The 22,170-nt window shown below is 39.8% G+C and overlaps 1 protein-coding gene across 9 annotated transcripts in view; it reads right to left on the reverse strand.

Moving 5' to 3' along the window:
* The window catches only part of RALGAPA2 (Ral GTPase activating protein catalytic subunit alpha 2), a 308,387-nt gene that overhangs the window by 142,711 nt on the left and 143,506 nt on the right, over nt 1-22,170 (reverse strand). For all 9 annotated transcript variants that reach the window (XM_081831950.1, XM_081831946.1, XM_081831942.1 and 6 more), the window contains one exon: nt 592-720. In XM_081831950.1, the coding sequence (XP_081688076.1) occupies nt 592-720 (129 nt within the window). The remainder of the gene's footprint in view (nt 1-591; nt 721-22,170) is intronic.

Here is a 22,170-nt window from a genome sequence, read left to right on the forward strand (position 1 = left end):
GAGGGCACGTTCTGCATGGAGCACTGGGTGTTGTGCACAAACAATGAATCATGGAACACAACATCTAAAACTAATGAGGTAATGTATGGGGAATAACATAAGAATAAAAAATAAATAAAAAAATATATATATTCATTATCTGCTTAAAATTTAAGTGTTCTAACATTTCTAACATTTTTTAAAAAATATTTTCTATTAGACTTATAATAAGCAAGATAACAATTTAAAAACTTACTGATAATGTACACTTAAAGTTCTGTCTTTACTAAGATATCTCCTCTGTGCCACCATTTAGTGGAAAATGCTAATAGACTCTTAAGAGATAAGTCCTGCTTCTGACTGTGTAAATGTGCTGAAATATTAGTGAGGATATGATTTTTCACACTCTGGCCTTTTGATGAAACGCCTTCCCAATACCAGTGTGTCATCTTATCCTACAATTTCACACATCAGCTGCCAGGGCATCTACCCGAGAGCCCAGTTTCACATTGCACTAATGAGTCAACACCTGTTAAGAGTGGAGAAATCTGAACCTTGTTAGCGATTGTGAAGCCTCCTGGGAGTTTGGATGCTGAGCATTGTCATACTCACCGCTGGCGTGTCTGTACTGAGGACCCTGGCAGCGGCCGTGATGAAGTCCCCCACCAGCATTGAGAAGCCAGGCAAACCCAGGGAGAAGAAGCGGGGTGGACAGTGCCTTACAATGGTGTTTAAGATATCCTAAAAGGGAAGATAAGAAAACACAACTGTAATTTTCAACAACAGAATTCCAAAGTCGTCAGCTCATTGGTACATATGGCCACTGTGTGATAATCTGAGAGAACACAGGTCACAGAAATTTTTCAGTAAAAGGGGTACTGGGAGATGAGTTGGTCCAAGGCCTACTGTACCCATTTTACAGGTAAGAGAACGGACACTAAGTTGTAAGATGACAAAATCTAAGTCATGGCATTGGGACTAGCCACTCCTTCTGTCTTCCACCTTAAGGTGAGCTCTTTGGACAAGCTACAGGAGTGTCGAGGTAGATATACAAATAAAACCTGCAAACAACTATCACTTCCAGAATTCTTCCATTTTCAAAAGTTAAAGCACACTATTACATTAAAAAGTCTTCAAGTAGGCAAAGACCTGGAAATTTTCACTCTTTGGATAACTCTCTGTGTTAAACAATGAGAATGAATGGAGTGTGGTCAGAGTCTAAGCTCAGGGAGTTGGCGTGGCTCTGGGTACAAGTGTGATCATGAGGTCAAAGTGCAAATACAGCAGTTGCCTTTTACACGGGGTGCAGCACGAAGACCACCAACTGCCCAGACACCTGGTGTTGCTGTGTCTGCAATGGCCTGTCCTTGGTGGGGGGCAGGCCGGCCCCTGGCCGCCAGCTCTGCTGTGAGGCAGCCACCACGTCCCAGCCTGGGGCAAAGCAGGGCTCCACTACTGGACAGAGTTTGTGCCACCCACGGCCAGGACACATCTCCGTAGCCATCTGTGCAAGTGTGTGTGTGTGGGGGGGATTAGTCAGAGCACCACAAACTTCTTCTATGCAGTTCTAGGCCATGCACATTAATCAAACATACTGAAGTACTAGACTTTATGTGTCTTGTAGTTATTCAACCTATAGTTAGTCCCAAAATACAAGAAGCAAAATACGAAAAAAAGTCTGGTTTCTTTTCTCAGATTTCAGTGCGGCTATTTAACTAACTGAGCCACCCAGGCATCCCCAGTGCGGCTATTTAAGAAGCCCTTTAAAATAATCCAGGATTTAATTTCATTAAGTTAGAGCAAAGTAGTAGCAACATGCTAAATTCTAACATAAGTCCTTCGTGACAAAAATAACCTCATTTCACAACTTGTAATCTTGAAAGAGAATTTTTATGTGTTCACAATACATTTTTTTTCCCAAGTAAAGACTTATTTTTTTCCTTACACAGTGGATTCATTTAGTTTCTACAAATTGTGCTGTTTATATCCTTAAAATGACTGTACAATGCTTACTCTTTTAGAGTTCAGATATGGTCAAGAGTTTAGCAAGTACTAATTTAAAGTTTTAGCATTTCAGCAGAATTTGTCCTATAACAAAAATAAATAGATAAGTAGACAGATAAAGGAAGGAAGGAAGGAAACAAAAACCTGACCCACACTTCTCCCAAGTTAATGTTTAACCCCGCTTTAATCACGTCCTTTGATACACTTTAGGGTCCATATCAGCCAAAGTAAACATTCTAAGGGGCTCAGCAGATGGATGCTGCAGTTTAGAAAGTGTGTAGTAAACTCATGCTCCAAGAGTGGAACAAAAGATCTACCTTTTTCATAATTAAGCCTCTGATTAATGCCCTGGGCTCCTCACCACACACCTGTAATTACTCACAGAGGTACGCATTGTGCTGGGCCTTGTCTCAGAATATCAGGCATCAAGCTACCCAGCAGCAGATGGGAGCACATTTCTGTTGACATATCCCGCAGTGAAAGGATTCGTGCAAACCTGGCCAGCAAGGTAGCAGAATGCCATGCATCTGAAGATTAATAATGCAAACACCCATGTTGTTAACTTTGTTATGTGTGTGCTAATTCCATCTGTTGAGATGAGGAACTAAGCTTTGAACCCTGTCGATTTTTTAAAATCTTTGGCATATTACTTAAATATAAGCCATTTTCACCACTGGAATTTAGAGTTTTGACTTTCAAAAAATGCTTTTCTGGGACAAGTTTGTGGGAATTGTGAACTGAATCCTTTAATAAGCTAGGGCCAGAATCTGTACATGAAATCCATTTTGCCTCACAAGATTCACATGTATAAAGGTAATGCCCTGTAAATGGGGCATTCACAAAAAATTACAAAGTTGCCACTGATGCTAAAGACAGCAGAAATGCGTGGAGCTGAGATAAACTCACCCAGCTCCCCACCCCCTGGATGCGGGCCAGTCACTTCAACGGAACCGGTTTCTATGGGCAAGAAAATTGGGAACAGAGGGCAAAATAACAGATGGCTAGCCTACCCTACCCTGCCACCCACATATGACAGAGCCCCGAGGAGAAGCGGGGCCTGGCTAGCTGTCGCCAGTTAAAGGCAGCACTGGGGTAGGGGTAATGTGGGAGTCAAAGGGGGAACTATATGGCCAGTCAGCCAAATTATGGCCATATGCCTGCTTGTTTTGCTCATCCACACTGAAATGGAACAACCCAAAGATTCTCTCTTTGTGATAACATGTGAAAATTAGGAATAACTGTGTGGTGCTCAAAAGAGAGCCACTGCATATTCCCAACAGAGGTATATCCACCAAGGGTTCCACTCATTGCTAGTAGAATCTTTCTTTCCCCTTCCCCTCCAGATGGTAAGATCACAGCTACCGCTGGAATCTCCAGAAAATAAAAATCTGGAGACTCTGAAACTTGCCGCACAGTCTCCAGGGCTTCACCTATAGACGGAACAGGACGGTGCTTCCCAAATGTTAATTATTCATGTAGGACCTCATGCCTTTTGCCATATCCATGTCCAAAGTGAACATTATTTGTCTGTTTTTGAAAGCAAGTCATTTTTTTAACTTAAATAAGATTATTCTGGAAAACCAGTATCCTATGTCACAAATAGAAAATAACCCTTCTGTCAAAACACTAACAGTAAACCAAGGCTACCGCATTTTTGTTAAATACCACTGCCTGACAGAGGCGCCCCTTGTTTTTATTTGTTTGTTTGTTTGTTTATTTGTCAGAGAGAGAAAAAGCACAAGCAGGCAGAGCTGCAGGCAGAGGGAGAAGCAGGCTCCCCGCTGAGCAGGGAGCCCGATGTGGGGCTCGATCCCAGCACCCTGGGATCATGACCTGAGCCGAAGGCAGACACCCAACCGACTGAGCCACCCAGGCATCCCGAGGGTCCCCTTGTTATGAATGGTGGCTGATCCTCAGGGTACTGTCAGAGTTCTGTACCCGCTCCAGCTGGCCTACCTGAGAGAGGTCTCGGGGACCGGTGGAGGTGAGGAGGGGCCATTGTTCTTACTGGGTGACTAGATGCTGTTTAGTGAAACCTCCATTGTGACCACTGGCGGGAAATGCCCCTGCACTCAAACCCTGGTGTGATGAAAAGAGCTCTGGGGCTGGGGCCTCGAGGCTTAGGTTCAAGGCCTAGTGTATGTGACTGTGGGCAGATCTTGCCATGCCTAGGGCTTCATGTTTCTCTTCCATTAAAAATGGATACAGAGTCGTATCTAATGGTATAGATGTGAACACATCCGTTTCTAAACTGAAAAGGGCCATGCAAAAATAAACAGAGTAACAAATAAAAAATTTTTTTTTCAAAAAGGGAAGGACTCTGAAGGATTTTACTTTCTAGAATTTACTTTGTAGATTTACTTTGCAGAATTCAGTGGACTATTATTTTGCTGATATTCAAAAAGAGCAAAAGATTTCAAAGGTGGCACAAATAAGCCTCTCAGATCACATTATCCCAGATATTAAAAAACTCTAGAAATTAATGCTCTCAGATAACATTCTTAGCAAAGCATTCTAGCAATTAGCTATAATGTATATAATTTCTAAGGCAAATAATAAAATAAAAACAGAAAATGGTATGTTTAGACTTTCTAGCTTTCATTCTTCTCAGTTCTAGAATTTACCTGAAACAAGTGAAACTGGTATCAAAAATCAGTTTCTTTTTCCATAATCTAAAGAGACTAAAATATAATAAGCCCAATGAAAAATGGACAGGAATCAAGTTTATTCTTGAAAATTGACCAGTATGAGGCACGGACAAAACTCTTTCACACGGTTTTGTTCAAAGGAAATAAAATTCATTCTGCAAAATGCTACCATATAGTAAACAGACCACCAAAGTAGTATTTTTCTCCTGTTTTTGGTTAAAAGTCCGCATGCATGCTACACATTGAGTGTGAAAGTGGATTGTACGATAATAATTGTGAATTTGCAGCTTATCAAAAGATTCCGGCTTATGAGAAAGTAACTGGTGAGAACATCTGTCTCTTATCACTGATCTCACAAAAAATCAGGTAATTCAAATAGAGGCGTGTTGTTTCCTCTCCTCCAAAGCACTGTTCTATAAACACAAACCACATTCAGCCTGGTAAATGAATCGCTTTAATTGAATGCTATGTACACAGTAACTGGAAAAACCATAAGTGATAAGAAAAACATATGGTGATGGCAACAGAAATTGGTTTATTCATTTTGCATAGTGTTGTTTCTTTAGTTCTCTTATAATTGACCTTTAGAACGATAAATGTGTAAAATAATTTTGTTTATTATGGCTCCAAACCTTCCAACAATTACACAAAATGAAAATTTAAAAGGAAGGATTCATTCTGGAAGCATTTCCATTGTTTACATAATTGTACAGCTATAATTTAGTGCTCGTGTTGTTATGGAAAATAAAAAAAGGGCCATTACAGGCCATTTCAATTCAAAATATTGCACAGTGGTGTCAAAAATGGGGGAAAATGTTCACTTTAAAGCAGTTTAAAATGGATTAACCCTGTAAACAAAAACATTTCAATATAGTATTCTATGAAACACAAATGTTCAAGAAGTAGCCATCGTTCAAAGGGAATTAGAAATGTTGCAACTGTACTTTCACACCAATTACATATATATTATTCACTTAATATTTGCTCACGGCCCAGCAGATGATGGTTGTAACACAATAGCCGACCATCTGTCTCCCTGCCTTTCCTTAGCGGACTCGCGCCTGCTCCTCAGGAGCAAACAGATCCGGTTATTCCACCTAAAGTCACTCAGACCTTCCAGAAGGCCAAACAGAATTGTTAAGAAATAAAATTTATGTGTACAAAATCACTGAACTCCTTCTCTAATTTTTTACTTTAAGAAAAATAAAATGCTACATAATGAATAACTTCATTATTTTTCAGAGAAGATACCTGCCTTTTATCTAGAAAATTCTAGAGGGAGGTCTTTTGTTTGGTAAAAGGGAGAATGTTCAGATCTGGTTATCTCATTAATCTGGTTAATGAAAAGGTTCAACCCATTCCACGCCCAAGTAGAATTACTAATTACCAAAATATCTGAAAGCAAAAGGATAGTTTTAACTCTAACCCTGCATATAATTTAAACTTTAACAATTAAAAAGGTAGCTACAATCCTGCAGTACCTTGAGGACATATTTGTAAGTATCAATTAACTCCTTCTTATGGAAGCTCAGAAATGCTGAGTGACAAAAAAAAAAAAAAAAAATTAGTTACCAGAAGAACAGATCCCTCAAAGCCCCAAAGTCTCGGCCTCTTGTTTCTGCTAGTAGGTCTTTGCTCCTCCAGCTCTGTGCAAAAGACACCCTTTATACACCACAAGCTGCTACCTGGCCTCTTCATACTCTACATTGGTTCAGACAGGACTTTTTGTTGATAAAAATAAAGCCTTTGGGATTACGGCCTTTTAAAAAGAGTACAGCAGATCATGTCATGAGCACTGTGCTTCTGGAAGAGTCACTGAAAAAAAAAAAAAACACAGCAGAAGAAAGCTCAAAATTCCTTTCAAGATCTGAGTCAAGGAATATGTGGTATGCACTACACATTATCTGTTAAAAGGGCCAAGAATGGTATGATCTCTTTGGAGAAAAAGCAGAGATTTTTGTAAATGGGGGACAAATGTGACCTCTCTGGGTGTAACTGTGTTACCAAGGCCAGAAGATATATGACAGGACAGAGTAATTGGGTTCTGTAGCTGGAGAAACAAAGTCACCTAGTACTTCTCACCATGAAATATGCTATGGAGAAGACACTGAGTTTCCCTGACAGCAGCGTGCAAAGGAAAAAGGGAGTGAGAACCCTGAAATGAACTTCTGATGGCCACAGGAGCTGCTTTGACCATTTGCATGAAATCAGGATTTCAGGAGTGACAGAACATCAGGCAGATGGCAGAGAGAGTCACTGCAACCCTCAGCTCTAAGGAGATCCTCCACTGTTTTTTATGATTGCTTGCAATTAATCCTGCATCTGTGAGGAAGAACTCTGCTAGCCTTCAAACTGATGAAGACTGTCTGACTGCTTCAGGAAAAATGGGGGATTGGTTGACTGACTGATTTTAAGAAACACTATATGAATTTTATTTTATACTGAAGTTGATATGTCACCAGATTATCTTAATTACTTCTCTTTCTTTCTGTTATCTGTAAGAGTGTTGCTGAGAGTGCTGAATACTAACCACCAGATCACCAGGGAGAGCTTTATTGAGATATTATTTACATGTGATAAAATACCCTTTAAAGTGTACAACTCAGGAATGCCTGGGTGGCTCAGTTGGTTAAGCATCTGTCTTCAGCTCAGGTCATGATCCCGGGGTCCTGGGATCAAGCCCCGAGTCAGACTTCCTACTCAGTGGGGAGTCTGCTTCTCCCCCTACTCGTGCTCCTCTTCAAATAAAATTTTAATGCGTACAACTCAGTCGTTTTCGGTATATTCATAAAATTGTGCGCTATCACCACTATCTAATTTGAGAACATCTTCATCACTCCAAAATGAAAACCCTCTACCCATGAGCAGTCATTCTCCATTCCTGCCCACCAGGCAACCACTCATCTACTTTTCTGTCTCTATGGATATGCCTGCCCTGGGTATTTCAGAATATGGACTCATACACTATGTGGTGGGTTTTTTTTTACTGGGCTTCGCTCATTTGGCAGGTTTTCAAGGTTTATCCATATTACTGCATGTAGCAGTATTTTATTCCTTTTCATTGCCCAATAATATTCCACTGTGTTGATATACCACATTTTGTTTATCCTTTCATCAGCTGATGGACAGTTGGGTTGTTTCTACCTTTTGGTGACTGTGAATAGTGCTACTATGCAAATCTGTGTACGAGTTTTCGTTTGAATACCTACTCTATTGTCAATACTTTTGGGCATATACCTAGCAACGGAATTGCTGGTTCATATGGTAATTCTATGTTTTAACTTTTGAGGAAGTGACAAACTGTTTTCTATAGCAGCGTCACCATTTTACATTCTTACCAATAACATATGAGGGTTCCAATTTCTCCACTTCTCATCAGTATTTGTTATTTTTCATGTTTTTTAAAATTATAGCTATTCTAGTGAATGTGAAGTGGTATCTCACCATAGCTTCAATTTTTATTTCCCTGGTGACTAATGGTGTTGAACATCTTTTCACACGATGTTCACATGAACATCATTCACTTGTTGAAGAGACTATTCCTCTCCCACTTAACTGTCTTGACCCCCTTGTCGGAAATCAGTTGACCAGAGATATATGGGTTTATTTCTGGACTCTCAATTCTATTCCACTGATCTATATATCTAACCTTTTACCAGCATCAATACCGTTTTGATTGCTGTAGTTTTGTAGTGAGTTTTGAATAGGGAACTGTGAGTCCTCCAGCTTTGCTCTTTTTCAAGGCTGTATTAGCTATGTGAGGTTTATTGCAATTGCCTACGAATTTTAGGATCAGCTTTTCCATTTCTGCAAAAAATGCCACTGGAATTTTGATAAGGATCCTATTGAATTTGCAGATTAACTTGGGGAATATTGTCATCTTAACAATATTAAGTATTCCAATCCAGGAATATGGCACATTTTCCCACTTAATTTGGTCTTCTTTAATTTCTTATAGCAACGTTTTATAGTTTTCAGTGTATCTCTTTCATTTTCTAGGTTATATTTGTTACTAAATATTCTGTTCATTTTGATAAATGAAACTGTCTTCTTAATTTCATTTTCATATTGTCCATTGTAGTGTATAGAAACACAGTTAATTTTGTATATAGATCCTGTATCCTGCAACTTTGCTGAATTAATGTTTTCATTCTAATAGAGGAGTTTTTTGTGAGTGTAGGAATTCCTTAGGGTTTTTATATACAAGATCATGTTGTCTGTGATTATAGATAGCTTTCCTTCTTACTTTCCAGTCTGGCTGCCTTTCATCTCATTTCCTTACCTAACTGTCCTGGCTGTAATTTCCAGTACACCACTGAATAAAAGCTGTGAGAACGAATATCCTTCTTCATTTTAGGGAGAATGTGGAAGTTTAAAATGGAAAGGCCGTTGTTCCTGGGGTGGGAAGAAAGTCAGAGCCTGTGACGTGGCATTCAACCTTTTCTCAAAATATTTTTGGAGATTAGCAAATTAGTGCAAGGATGCTCAGGGTACTCGGAGACCAGATGCACTGAGAAAGAACTCACCCTCCATCATATGAACTGAGTCATTCTCTCAGCCCTAAGTCCTTAGCAACATGAATGAAATATAAAGCCCCTTTTACTCTGACCAACAACACCCTGTTTGCAGCCCACAAATCAGGAAGAGCTGCTTCCACGTGGGCTTCCTATAAAGGGCATTTCACAGCTCACTGGGGAGACTAACAGAGAGATGGCAAACCCATCATGAAATTCCGGCACATTTATAATTCCATAAGATGAAAAAACTGTTTGGAGGGTTGTAGAGAGATGTGACTTACCAGATGCACCAATCATGCCTTGAAGACACCACGGCCTATGTAATGACTGTCTTAGTCGTGACCCTGATGAGCCTCAAATCTACAACATTACAGTTTGTACAACAGGCTGGTTTAATGAGGTTGATGCAGATGCTCAGAGCAGTCATTAACTCCTGACAATGGGACTTCAGCAAGTGAGGGCTTCAATGAGTCCCTGCTGGTGAGTAATGACAGTGAAAGTGTTGAGGCTGCAGCAGACTCCCGTGAGCACAAAGTCTGCTCAGAGTGCTGGACATGGATGCGGCACTCTGAAATGGGACGAAACCTGGTGGCAAAAGCTGAGGGACAAGTAGACACAGAAAGGCATTTGTCATTAGGGCCAGGGAGCAGGGTGGATGAGGTGGGATAGGAGGATGTTCAAATCTGCTTTTTCTGAGGCAGCCAGTTCAAGTCTCTCCACTTCCACCCCACTCCTCCCTCCACAGCCTTCACAACATTCTGGAGCAGAAGCAAAGGTCACTGCCATCACAGATTACAGGACAGTTAGAAATGTACTTACGGAGCATAATCATGCAAGTAATATCATTAAGGTAGGAATTACTGCAATGGGAGAAACATGCACTCAAATAATTAATATAGGTACTACAGCAACAGGCAGCCATACTGCTCCCAGGTATATTGTTCATCCTGTTTCAGGAATGAATCAGCTAGAAATATATTCTTAGAATATTAAAAAGAAATTCTTGGATGAAACCATAGCCTTAATATAGTCAGGTGCTGCCTAACGCCATGGCTGACAGGTGCAGTGAGGTTCAGTCAACATTGCCTATGATGCCAAGCAGAATACTCATTCACTCTCATGCTGGAATCCAGGTTAGGATCTGACTGCACACTTGTATTACCTTAGAATGAAGTACAGAAATTTAGTAGGGGAAACATCTCTCTACTGAATTTGGGTAACAAGGATATTTAATGTGTTCCTTTGGAAACACATTAAACCTAGAGAAGAAAGATCTAAGAGATCATCATTCAATTTTTTAATTTACACAGAAATTGTCCCAAGGTCTGGACACAAACCCAAGCATGCTCCTCTTCCTTTGGAAGATAAAGTGTTAACGCAGGATCAGTGAAGCACCATTTGACGTTGGTGAAAAACAGGCCTCATATGTAGAGCCAGAGCAACATTCTGAGGACATTACTTAGCTCTGAAACACAAACTATTCTTTCATCCCATTCACTCTGCCTAATAATCATTTATAAATGCAAAAAATACTTTTTTAGAGCTATACTTTCAAGTGAAGTCAATAAATGCTCTGGCTTAAAAATGTGCTTCCAAAATATATACATATTACTCTCACAGAAATATTATCAAATGAGGGAACTAGGTCATAAAATGCTATCTTCAAAATAGAAATGAGCCTCCCACCAAAATATTCTTAGGAAAATGCTGGACAAAAATTGAGCGTACATGTGTGCACATGTGTGCGTGTGCGTGCTTGTGCACGCATACACACATGCACGTGTGTGAGGCGTAGGCACTGTGTGTAGGGGTGGTAGTTAGAGGATTCTATGGAAAAACACCAAGATATCTCCCAGGATTCCGACAAGAAACGAGGATTCCTATTTTTCTCTCAAATGAACACTAGAAAACCCACATCATTTATAGCTTCTGTGTTCATTTAATACTGCTAAAAGATTTAGACATTCTGATGTTGTCAAAGATGAGTGTCCAGTGCATTTAAAAGCGTTTCCTTCTCCCTGTTGAAATTGGGAAGCCTCGTTCTCAGGTGTGGATGAAGGTAAGCCTGCTTGGTGGCCTGGGGGTCTCTGGGCTCTTTGTTTGCGATGACTAAGAACAGGTTAAAGAGGAAAGGCTCTTCCTGTTGGAGCCTCTCATGTCCTCTGGTGTGTTCTCACACAGGAAAAGAAATATGCTTTGGAATATGATTATACATTCTTTTTATTCTAGGATAACATAAGACGCATGCTCTCTAGTTTATTTCCTTGTACGTAAAATTACTCCACCTGCGCATGGGAGCAAAATCAAAGCTTTCCGTATTTCGTGTTCTGTCAAAAAAATAAAAATAAAAAAGGAAGAGAAAGAGGAGCAATGTGCTGGTCATTCAGTTCTGGGACTCTACAAACCCATCCCACCAACATGAGGTGGAGGCCTGGATGCGATATGTAGAGCAGTCCCAACGGGGAACACTTTTAGTTTCATCGTGGGCAAGACACTTACAACATCGTCTTCTTTTTTATAATGTAATATGTGTTTGGACAATGAGCTCCCAAGAACGGCTTAAATCTGAGAAAAAATTCCCAAAGGGAGCTAGCTCTCTCAACCCACTTCTCAACCACTAAGAAAGCAGCAGTTTTGGCAAAGCCTGCCTGTTCCAATGATGGAGAGCCCAGTGGATGCGAATCCCACCACAGGAGGAAGGAAAGAGGTAAAGGTAAGGAATTAGACCATCTAGAATACTTAAATGACATTTAATGGGTCGACAAATGGCTTGCTGCTTCAAATTCTAGGAATAGGTGTTTAACATTTTGGTTTCTGACTTACATATAATAAAATTCATTTGGGGGGCTTAAAAAGTACTTTCTTTAAATAAAGTTGCTTTCAGCAGATGTTGGAGAGAAGGAGGAAGAAGGAAGAGGAGGGATTTGGATATAAGACTCCTAAAAGATAGCACTACTTTGATCTTTGATCTTGGGCAAGTACTTTGTCTCCTGAGCATCAATTTCATCATCTGTAAAATGGGAATGAAAATGCAACCTACCCCACAATGCTCTTACAAAGGGCGACAGAGACTGATTGGAAAGCATTTTGTAAATTCTAAAGCCTCATACATCATTGCTTGTATTAAATTATGGCAGCATTTTTAATTATGATCTTATTAAAATATTAATTTTTCTAGGGCCAACTGAAAAAGAAGACTTGAAATAGATTTGATTTCAAATCCACTCATTAGGGCACCTGGTTGGCTCAGTCAGTTATTCTTTTCAGCTCAGTTCATGATCTCAAGGTTATGAGATCGAGCTCCATGTCAGGCTCCATGCTGGACGTGGAGCCTGCTTAAGATTCTCTTTCTACCTCTCCCTCTGCCCCTCCCCTGCTCATGCTCTCTCTCTAAAGAAAAAAAATAATAATAAAATAAGTGCTTTTGTTTAAAAAAACCCCACTCACTTAAAAGGAGTCCAAAAAAATAAAAGCCACATCATTCTGATAGTCTCCTACAAAAACATTTCACAATAAGTTGACGAAGTTCTTGAGTGCTAACTCAGTTGCAGGTACCATGTCAGCCCAGGCTGTGAGGGGAATGAGGAAGAATAAAGGTGGACCCTGCCTTCCAGCAATGACCCCTCACGGGTAGGGGACAGCTCTACATAGCTGAGAGTGAGGGCAGGCCAAGAGCACAGGGCTCCTAGAGGGGCACAGCCCAGCACTCTATGAGGACCCAGGGGAGGGAAGCAGATAGGTGACACAAGGGCCCTGAGTCTTGACAAAAAGACCATGCTGCACACATTCAATGCAAGACTCCAGTATAGGGTTAAAAAAAAAAAAAAAAAGGCAGATATTTTATTTTGTCTTACTATTAAAAGGTTCTCTTCTTCTAAAATTTATTTAGCCCACAAATACCTACCAAAGAATATTTTTCCATGGAAGAACAAAAGAAAAACCGTTGTTTATTGTTTCTTCAGAAAACAATGTTCTCTCTAAAATGTGTTCCAGTAAATAGCATTAATAGCTGAACAGTCTGCAATTACCACACTCCCACTTATTGTTAGGTATTAAAAAGGGATCAACAGACAAAAAGAGATTATTCCCCACAAGGAGAGCACTTTCTCACAGAAACAAAACTTGCAATTTAGAATGCGTTTCTTGATGTTATTTCCTTGTATCCAAACCTATCCTTTATGGATTATAAACCACAGTCTTGGCTTAAAATCTCTTATATTCAAAAATCAATCTTTTCCACACAGGAGTTAAGGCATCTCCCTCCCCAAGTACAATTCAGTATTTGCAATGCTTCTAGAAGCCACCTCTTGGTCTCTCAGTTCTTCTCTGCCTGAAGAAAAATGTAAATTTTCTTAAAATCTTTGTAGAATTCTAAATGGGAAAAGAAGCTCTTGCAGGTCAACAAGCGATTTTCCAAACAACAGGGGAATCCCTTCTGCAGCGACCCTACTACTGAAGGCCTAACTGTCCTCATTTTTCCAGGGCCCCAAAGAGAGCTGTTACAACCCCATTTCATAGAACAAGCAGCTCAGGCCAGAGGAGGCTATGCAGTCACTGACTCAAGCATACAGCGACTTCAGTGCAAGGCCAGGGCTCAAGCTCCAGAGTGGATGGCCCTTTTGCTCAGGCTGCCAGGAGGTAGCCAGACCAGCTGGCCATAGACGGACCTGACAGAGTTTGAGAGGCTTACAAACCCCCGATCAATCACCGGCCACATCTGAACAGGACACCTGGCTAGAAAGTGCCTCTGGTGGTGAGCTGGAGTCTACCATCAGTCCCCACTCGGGAGGTAAGACAGCCTGATCTCTCTCTCCTCACAGGCAGGGCTCCAGACATTTGAAGGAAGCAATCATCTGTGCCCATGTGCCAACTCCTCACCATGCAAGCTGTTCTCTCGCCATCCTTCCTCGTCTCAGCCGCTCGGCAACGTGCACTCAGTGTGCAGGGGGGAGCACAGCCCCCCTGAGCCCCTCCCTGCCTCCACGCACACTTGCAGTGCCTCAGATACTGGCACTTCAGGCCACACCACTCATTCAGATTCGGCTTCAGGACAAAATGCCCCTCAGTATTTGTCATGTTAACTCTGAATCCGTGTAATCATTCCGTGCTTGAGTTCTTAAATTGTTTTTCTTTTTTAAAAAAATAAATTGGACCAATTGCAATTGAATACCCGCTTTTTGAAGAAGAGTCCCCTACTGGCAATTTTCATAATGTTCAACCTCAAACATTTGCCTCTCTTTAATCTCCCTGGTTAAATTTTTGTAGGGTTTAATTTCCCTGGTTAAGTTGAGAGAGCTAGCCTGTCATGTTTGTTTTGATTGCTGGGTTCTGTCGTTTAATTTACATCGCCTGGCTCTTCTAGTCTGCTGTCATCTGCAGAGGTACTACTATTTGAGGGCAGGGTCCCTCAGCCACAGCACTACTGACACTGGGCCGTAAATTCTTTGTTGTGGTCCTGTACGTTGTAGGATGTGTAATGACATCCCTGGTCTCTACCCGCTACACCTCTTTCCCTCCTGTGACAACCAAGTATCTCCAGACATTGCCCAGTGTCCCTAGAGGGGAGGGGGCGGCAAACCCCCCTGCCATCCCAGGAATCACTATTCTAGGGTAATGAATGATGGCTAGATCACCACTACAGAAAGTAGAAAGTTCATGTCAGCTCTGAAACTGATCACTGGAGCCAAAGTCTCAATCAGAATGGTTTGGCTCAGCTACTTTGGTCATCTGTTCTTCCCCATGATGCCACATGGATTTGAGGAAGCCTTTCTCTTTTTTTCCTCCTATTTTTGATCAATCAACATATTTATTGAGTGTGTATTCTGCCTGGGAAAAGACAAGATGCACTCCAGTGAGTCTATAAGGAAGATTCTGGTGACGTGGGCCTTGTTAGAGGACACCGCAGGGTTTCCTTCCAAAGAGAGACCTTGGGGCACAAAAGAACATTTTTTCTACTGAAAGATGTAGGTCAGCTTATACACTTTACCATATGGTAACAGTTTAGTAAGGACAAAATCAATTTTCCACATATATTGAGTTATTATGTTACATTTTTAGGCTTTAATTTATTTCATGTAGCATATGCTTACTAAACACGTATGGCTAAATTCGTATTTAAATTCATAATTCATACTCTTCACTGATAGCGTTTATTTGAAAGAAAGTCTTTATACCTTTAACTCCAAAAAGGGAAATCAAACAAAACTCAAGTTTCTGGCCTCAGGTAAACCTCTCCCTCTCCAGGTCAGCCTCCCCTGCTATCATCTTACACTTTCTAAAGCTGTGAAACAAGTTCACTGCACATGTGTTAAACCTCCTAACTGAAGCCTCTACCATCTGTTACCTTCTACATATTTCTACTTTCCTTATTTAGGTGTATGAGGGGTAAGTGGGCTTGGTCTTTAGCTTAATGAAAATAATTACTGGTTTCACAGCTGTATAAGAAAAAAAAAAACTCCCCAGGTTATGATTTTGGTGTAGTCATCTGTCTCAAGTCTCTATGGTCACTGATAGCTAAGCAAAGTTATAATAAAATTTTCTTTGGTAAAACTTGACTAATGTATGGTTTGTACATTCTTGTACATTGAAACATTATGGGAAACACTCAGAAACCACCGGATGTTACCTGGTGACAGAACACAAACCATATGCGTTGGGGAAGAAGAGATGACCAACCAACACGATAGATTCTACATTTCATCACTCTGAATTTGTACAGTAAGCACACAGTAAGAATTATTACTAGTTCATCAATATATGTTAGGACAGGGTTCACATTTACCACCCATCCTTGTAAGCATTACTCTTCCATCAAACCTAAGTCAAACTTGAAAGTTTTATTTTATTTATTGCTATAGACCTTTACATTAAACAAAATCCCACTATTTAAAAAAAAAGTAAATTCACACTCAAAATAATATTTTTAGAAAAATAAAGGAGTTTTTTTAAGTGTCAAAGTACTTTCAAAAACAAATAGTAACAAAACTGGCTAATAAAAATTAAGATAATAGAGACCTTTAGAAATTCTAGCTATTTTAATAACTGTAAATAAATTTACAGTTTGGACATCAACTGTTCAAATTCCAACAGTGTTAGACATTATGTTCTCTTATGTAGAGAGGAAATGTGCCTGGAAGCCTTTCTAACACATTTCTACTTCGTAACAGGTAAGAATTTTTTTTTTTTTAAAGATTTTATTTATTTATTTGAGACAGAGAGAATGAGAGACAGAGAGCATGAGAGGGAGGAGGGTCAGAGGGAGAAGCAGACTCCCTACTGAGCAGGGAGCCCGATGTGGGACTCGATCCCGGGACTCCAGGTTCATGACCTGAGCCGAAGGCAGTCGCTTAACCAACTGAGCCACCCAGGCGCCCTTGGTTTAAGCTTCTTAAAATGCTTTTTGGCAATGTTCAGTGTTGTGCTCCAAAACATTCAATGGCTCCCCATTAGTCATGAGGTGAAAACAATGCTGAATCCAGGCTCCCTACAGTGCTGCCTAGATTCATGTCCGCACATTATTTCCAGGCACATATTTAGAACTAATACAAACCACTCTGGTCACTGTTCCTTGAACATGGCCTGAGAAGGTCTGTATCTCTGACACGCGAAATTCCATCCTGCTTCCTGTACTACTATTTAAATCCTATTCATCCCTGAAAGTTCTGCTCAAATCGATTCCACCTCCTCTGTGAGCTGTTTTCAGACCAACTCAGCTAGAAGGGTATTCAACCCAGTTCAATTCCTATAAGGTGTATACCAGTTATTTGGCTCTTCACACAAGGTGATGGATACCACAGATACTCATGTGTATCATAATACTGTCTCCGCCCTCAGAACCTGACCAGGTCGTTACAATGGTGAGGAAAAATATTCAACATGAAAAGATTATTGAACCTTTTGCTATATTTAGGAAAGAACAATGTGACCCTAATAATAAATGCCTAAAAACAGATCAGGGGATCCAAGAAGGCGCAATGAGAGAGGGCCGTAGAGGTCCTCTGGTCCAACTTACTCACTGGGTCTCTTGTGCTCAGGCAAGGGCCCCATGGCCAGTGGGTGACAATGCTGAGTCTCACTCCCAGGTCTCTCATCTCCCAATATGTGGTTTGGAACCATAAAAGTCAAATGTTGAAAATATTTTAAAACCATCTTATATCCTGATGTCTTGGAAGATACATCTCCCCATTCTTAAAAACCTCAGGAATAAGGCCTGGGATTAGTCCTGTTTTTACTCACTGTAAAACCCTATAGTTTTAAAAAACTATTTTCCAATGAAGCTTTTATGTTAGCCTTCTAGAGTTCCTCCACTGATACACATCAAGCATTACTTAATCCTCTAAACATCAGTTAGACCTTTAAATTTATAAATATGCATTTTACCCTGGTAGCACTGAATCAAAATCCCATGAATTTAAACCTTGGTAACAATCACTTGCTGTACAGAATAAGCACTTTAGAGATATATTAGAATTACTTCCTTGGATATGAGATAAAACAAGGTCCCTAATTTGCCATCTTAATTCTGCACTTTTCCTGAAACTGAATACTCATTTATGTTTAGCCTTAAATATATTTATAAATTTATGTGCATCTAACACACAGTTCTAGTTATAAGTCTAAATTTTCAGCAAAGAACAATTCTTTGTCTGAGAAAAGGTGATGCAATTATTACATATCACTGCATGATACAGGCTGTCTGGGGTTATTAAAAGAGTCAGGTATGGCCAATTTACAAGTATCACCCCTGCACCTTGCTTTCATAGCTCACTGCTGAGTCTTACGCTCACTGAGGAGCCCCTTGGGATCTTTTTTACAAACGACTGTTTATTATTATATTATTCCATCATATACCTCATGAGAGGAGGTTGTAACTTCCGTTAAGAAAATCATGAGCTATTTTGACTTCTAAGAACATTACTCTATACATGATGTTTAAAATTATGTTCTCTTTAACGTTGGTGTGGTAAAAAGTTCACTAAAATATGAAGTTAAATGAAAGCAAAAGATTCCTAAAACAAGTTAAATATTCTTGGCTACAAAACAAGTGGCTAAAATTAAGGGGGAAAAAAGAAATGCTACAAGTGCATTTAGTGACTGAAATATGAGCCATGTTGATCATGTATCACCAGCACTCAGCGTGGTACCTCGCAGAGTAGCCACTGTCTGAGCCAGGTTCTTACTTGCAGGCAACAGAATCCACCCTGCTGGGATGAGGACAAAAGGGATTTTTATCAGGGCATTAGATGGCTTATAGAGTTTCTAGAAGTGTCGGGGAACCAAGTATGAACCCTCCACAGCCCGGAACAAGGTGGCAAGTAGGAACGTCCAGCTATATACCAGAGTGATTCCAGCAGAGATGCTGCTGCCTGCCCTGGTCACCACGATGCAGGGTCCGGAGCAGAACCTCCCCACGACCCAGCTGCCGCCCGCCACTCCCTACGCGTGCTTCCCAGCACCGCCATCTAGGTGCCTCTGCTGGAAGGGACCTGGGTGGATGTCGACCCAGCTGCAAGGAGCTGGGACACATATAGTTAAGCTTTTTAGCTTCCATCATAGAGAAGGCACAGCGGGCAGGGTGAGGAACGGGAAGAAAGTGAGCCAGTGGCAGGAGACACACAAAAAATGTTTCTGAGTCATAAGAGGGTTAAATAAATATTTTAGTTAAGTCTGACCCACAGCATGGGGAGTGGGTATTTCTCCACATGTTCTGAAATTCCACAATGCCTAATTCTATCTTTTAGTCAAACCATTATGTTCAAAAGTAAGAAAATATATGGGGAAAGAAAAACATTAACATCCTAACATATTAAAAAATAAAATACACTCAGTTACTAGAACTGCTGTTCTTTTCCTCATACTCTTCAGTATTATTACAAGGGCTCACCTAACTGAAGGCTGTTGTGTCCAGGCTCTGAGCTGAGTGTGTTACATATTTTATCTCCTCAAAGTCTTCAAACAACCCTTGGAGGTAAGCAACATAATTTCCTGCATTTGACATATAAGGGGAGCAAGGCATAGTGAGGTCAAATGACTTGGCTAATAAGAGGAACAGCCAAGACTAGAGCCCAGACAGGCTGTCTTGAAGCCCATGCTCTTTAACTATTACACTGTATCACACCATATTACGCTTAGTCATGACTTTCTACTGTTACGATTCAAATCTGTCACTTGACGGTTACCTCCAGGCTGAACAATACATATTTCTCCGCTTGAGAGAGGCCTCATGTTTTTTGGTGTGTTACAAAATTACAGATGAAAATGACAAAGACCTACATTTCCCAAAGTTTCTAGATGCAAATTTGCAACAATAATTTTACGTTAATGTAAGCTATGCCCTTAAAAGAGACTTTAACTTTGATGTGTAACAAACTGCATTAAGACGTTAAATCTGTAAGTCATTGTTAAAAAATAGTTTACTTATTTTAAGCAAAGAAAATGTTCTAGTCTTTGATATATGTTCTTAGAAACATGAAAATAAAATTCCTTTCCTCAACTGTCCTTTTCCATTTCACACATATTGATCTTTCCATATGTTTTAAATAACGATGAAATTAATAGGAACTGTTTTTAATAAACCCAAATCATGGTGCTTTTCAAGTCCAAATATTTTGGGGAAGACTGAGGTGAAAAAGCTGCTTAAGCATTAGGAAAAACTAAGAACAACCAAGAACAGCTTTAGAAGGGCAGTTGAAACACGGTGAGGAGCTGGGAAGGCAGCTGTGGAAAGCTATCTGGGGCTGGAGGTGGGAGGGTGCTCCAATCAGGAGGGGTCTGAGGAGGGGGGCCAAGGCCTGAGCCCAGGTCAAACAAGATGGAAGGAGAAACAGAACCAAGGACTGACTGACTGCTTGACCGGCCTGTTAGCTGTGAATCAAGGGGGAAGACATGCCCTGTTGGATGGAATAAGCCAAGCCTTGCCTCTGAATTCTAACAGCCTTTTTTAATGTGTGGCATTGGGCAAAAGTTCTTGATATTTTTTGAACCTTTGTTATTTAAACAATGGGTCATGATATTAATCTAACTGAATTGCAGAGAAGAATCGGTGGGACAACATCATGCAGGTCCCAGTATAGAATCTGGCACTGTGGATGCTGGGGAACTGAAGACCCTCTGCCCCATCCCCATCAGCCCACCAGACACAAAGCAGCTGGGCAGAGGGAAACCAACTGGAAGATCCTTCATAGATAGGCTGGGTAGTCAGTCCCACAAGTCACCCCAAATTTTATTCATAATGTAGAGTTATTTTGAAAGTCCTTATGATCCTACATATTTTTTAAACCAGTAACAGGATCAATTTTTAAAAGAAATTCAGAGTGGAGGAAAAGTTTACAGCTATTTGAAAGCATTTTCTCAATCATACTAATAAACCATAAACTCAAACTGCACAAGTACTTGGGAAAATACTAGTTGATAAGGTCATTGTTTTAGCTATTAAATTATTAAGTTATTAAAATAGCTAAACCTGGTCCAAACAAAAACAGTTGGCTTGGAATGCACTACATTTTGGCTGTTCAGTCTATGTACCATTATTATTTTTTTAAATACAGAAAGGACTACAATTGTTTACATAATGAATTGGCTACCATATTAAATGAAACCATGGTTTCATCTGATTGTATCACAGAACACGGTCTGTGAGACATCTATTTTACAAATAGGTTTAAAAAAAAAATGTCTTCAATTACTATAAGCACCCTTATACCTAGAAAAAAGATTTTTAACATCTTAGAGCTTATTTCCAATTCAACACTTTATTAGTCACTACTGACATAGTTTTGATACCCTCATATTTAGGAAACCATTTGTAAAATGACTATGCCACACCATCACGCTCACAGGGCCCTGGGTCTGGCAGCAGTTTTAAAGGCCAGCAGTGGCCCGTGAGCCATACAGTGAGAGTTGTGCAGACAAGTGTGCCACCTGGAGGTGGAAGAAGGAAATTCACCTTGGATTTTATTTGTAAGACAAAACTAATAAATGTTAGACCATCTTAAATTATTTGCTACTAAGAAATAAGGAAAATTTTTTATAAGGTTCTCTCTGCAAGAACAAAGGCTTTCAGTAGCAGGCTAGTGACTCTTTGAGAGCTTTCACAAGAAGGAAACAAGCTTTGAGATGGTACTAGTCACAGGTGCACAGTTCACCAATTAAAAAATTGAATTTAACTGTATTCTCTACAGTAAGTGCTTCTTGTCTTTTTATAATTAATATAATATCTGTTTTCAGAAGAACACATAAGTTCTGGAACAATCACCATGATCCATTTAGGCATGTGGACCAAAAGTTAAACTAATTATCAGAGACATTTCTTACTTAAATGAGAAAAGTTTCTTTCATTAGAAGGTTTTCTGTGTAATTTTCTTCTGGAAAGAAATAAGGTTTATTTAGAGTAATTCTGTTTGGCAGACAGTCAGGGCTTCTAAAACATATACCAATAATTGTTAAAGTTACAGCAAAACAGCCAATTCTATTAAGCACACATAAAAATTCAAGTATCTAATGGCTAGACAATAAGCTGATTATAAACAGATTTATGGCATCCCTGTTTTGTCTTAGGATTCTGGATATTGGGATCACTGCTAGCAATGGGCCAACACTTAAGATTTACGTATTTTACAATGAACTACAAAAGTTCAAGCTTAACCAAAAACATGGCATATATTAAAATAATTTTAAAATGAAAATGACTTTAAGTATGAAACCTGAAAACTCTCTTTTTCTACACTGTAAAATCATATTTTTTGAAATTATGTTTTGGGTTCTCAAACTCTTATTTCACCTCATGTTGTTTCATTTCCACTCCAACAGCCTTTAAAATAGAAAGGTGATTCTAAATTCACATCCATTTATGTGACTTTCTAGAAAACTCATTCTAGGAATACTGTTTGTTGCTGCTGACTTCTAACTTGTTTTCATTAAATGAGAAAATTCTACAGTTGATTATTATTTCCAAGTAAATTTTTTCCCCTGCAAAATCTTAGCAAAATACCTCTTTAAAGTACTGTGTTGTTAACTAAACCTTT

The sequence above is a fragment of the Leptonychotes weddellii genome, chromosome 10 (genome assembly GCF_054177405.1).
Source record: "Leptonychotes weddellii isolate Sample4059 chromosome 10, ASM5417740v2, whole genome shotgun sequence".
Classification (NCBI taxonomy): Eukaryota; Metazoa; Chordata; class Mammalia; order Carnivora; family Phocidae; genus Leptonychotes; species Leptonychotes weddellii.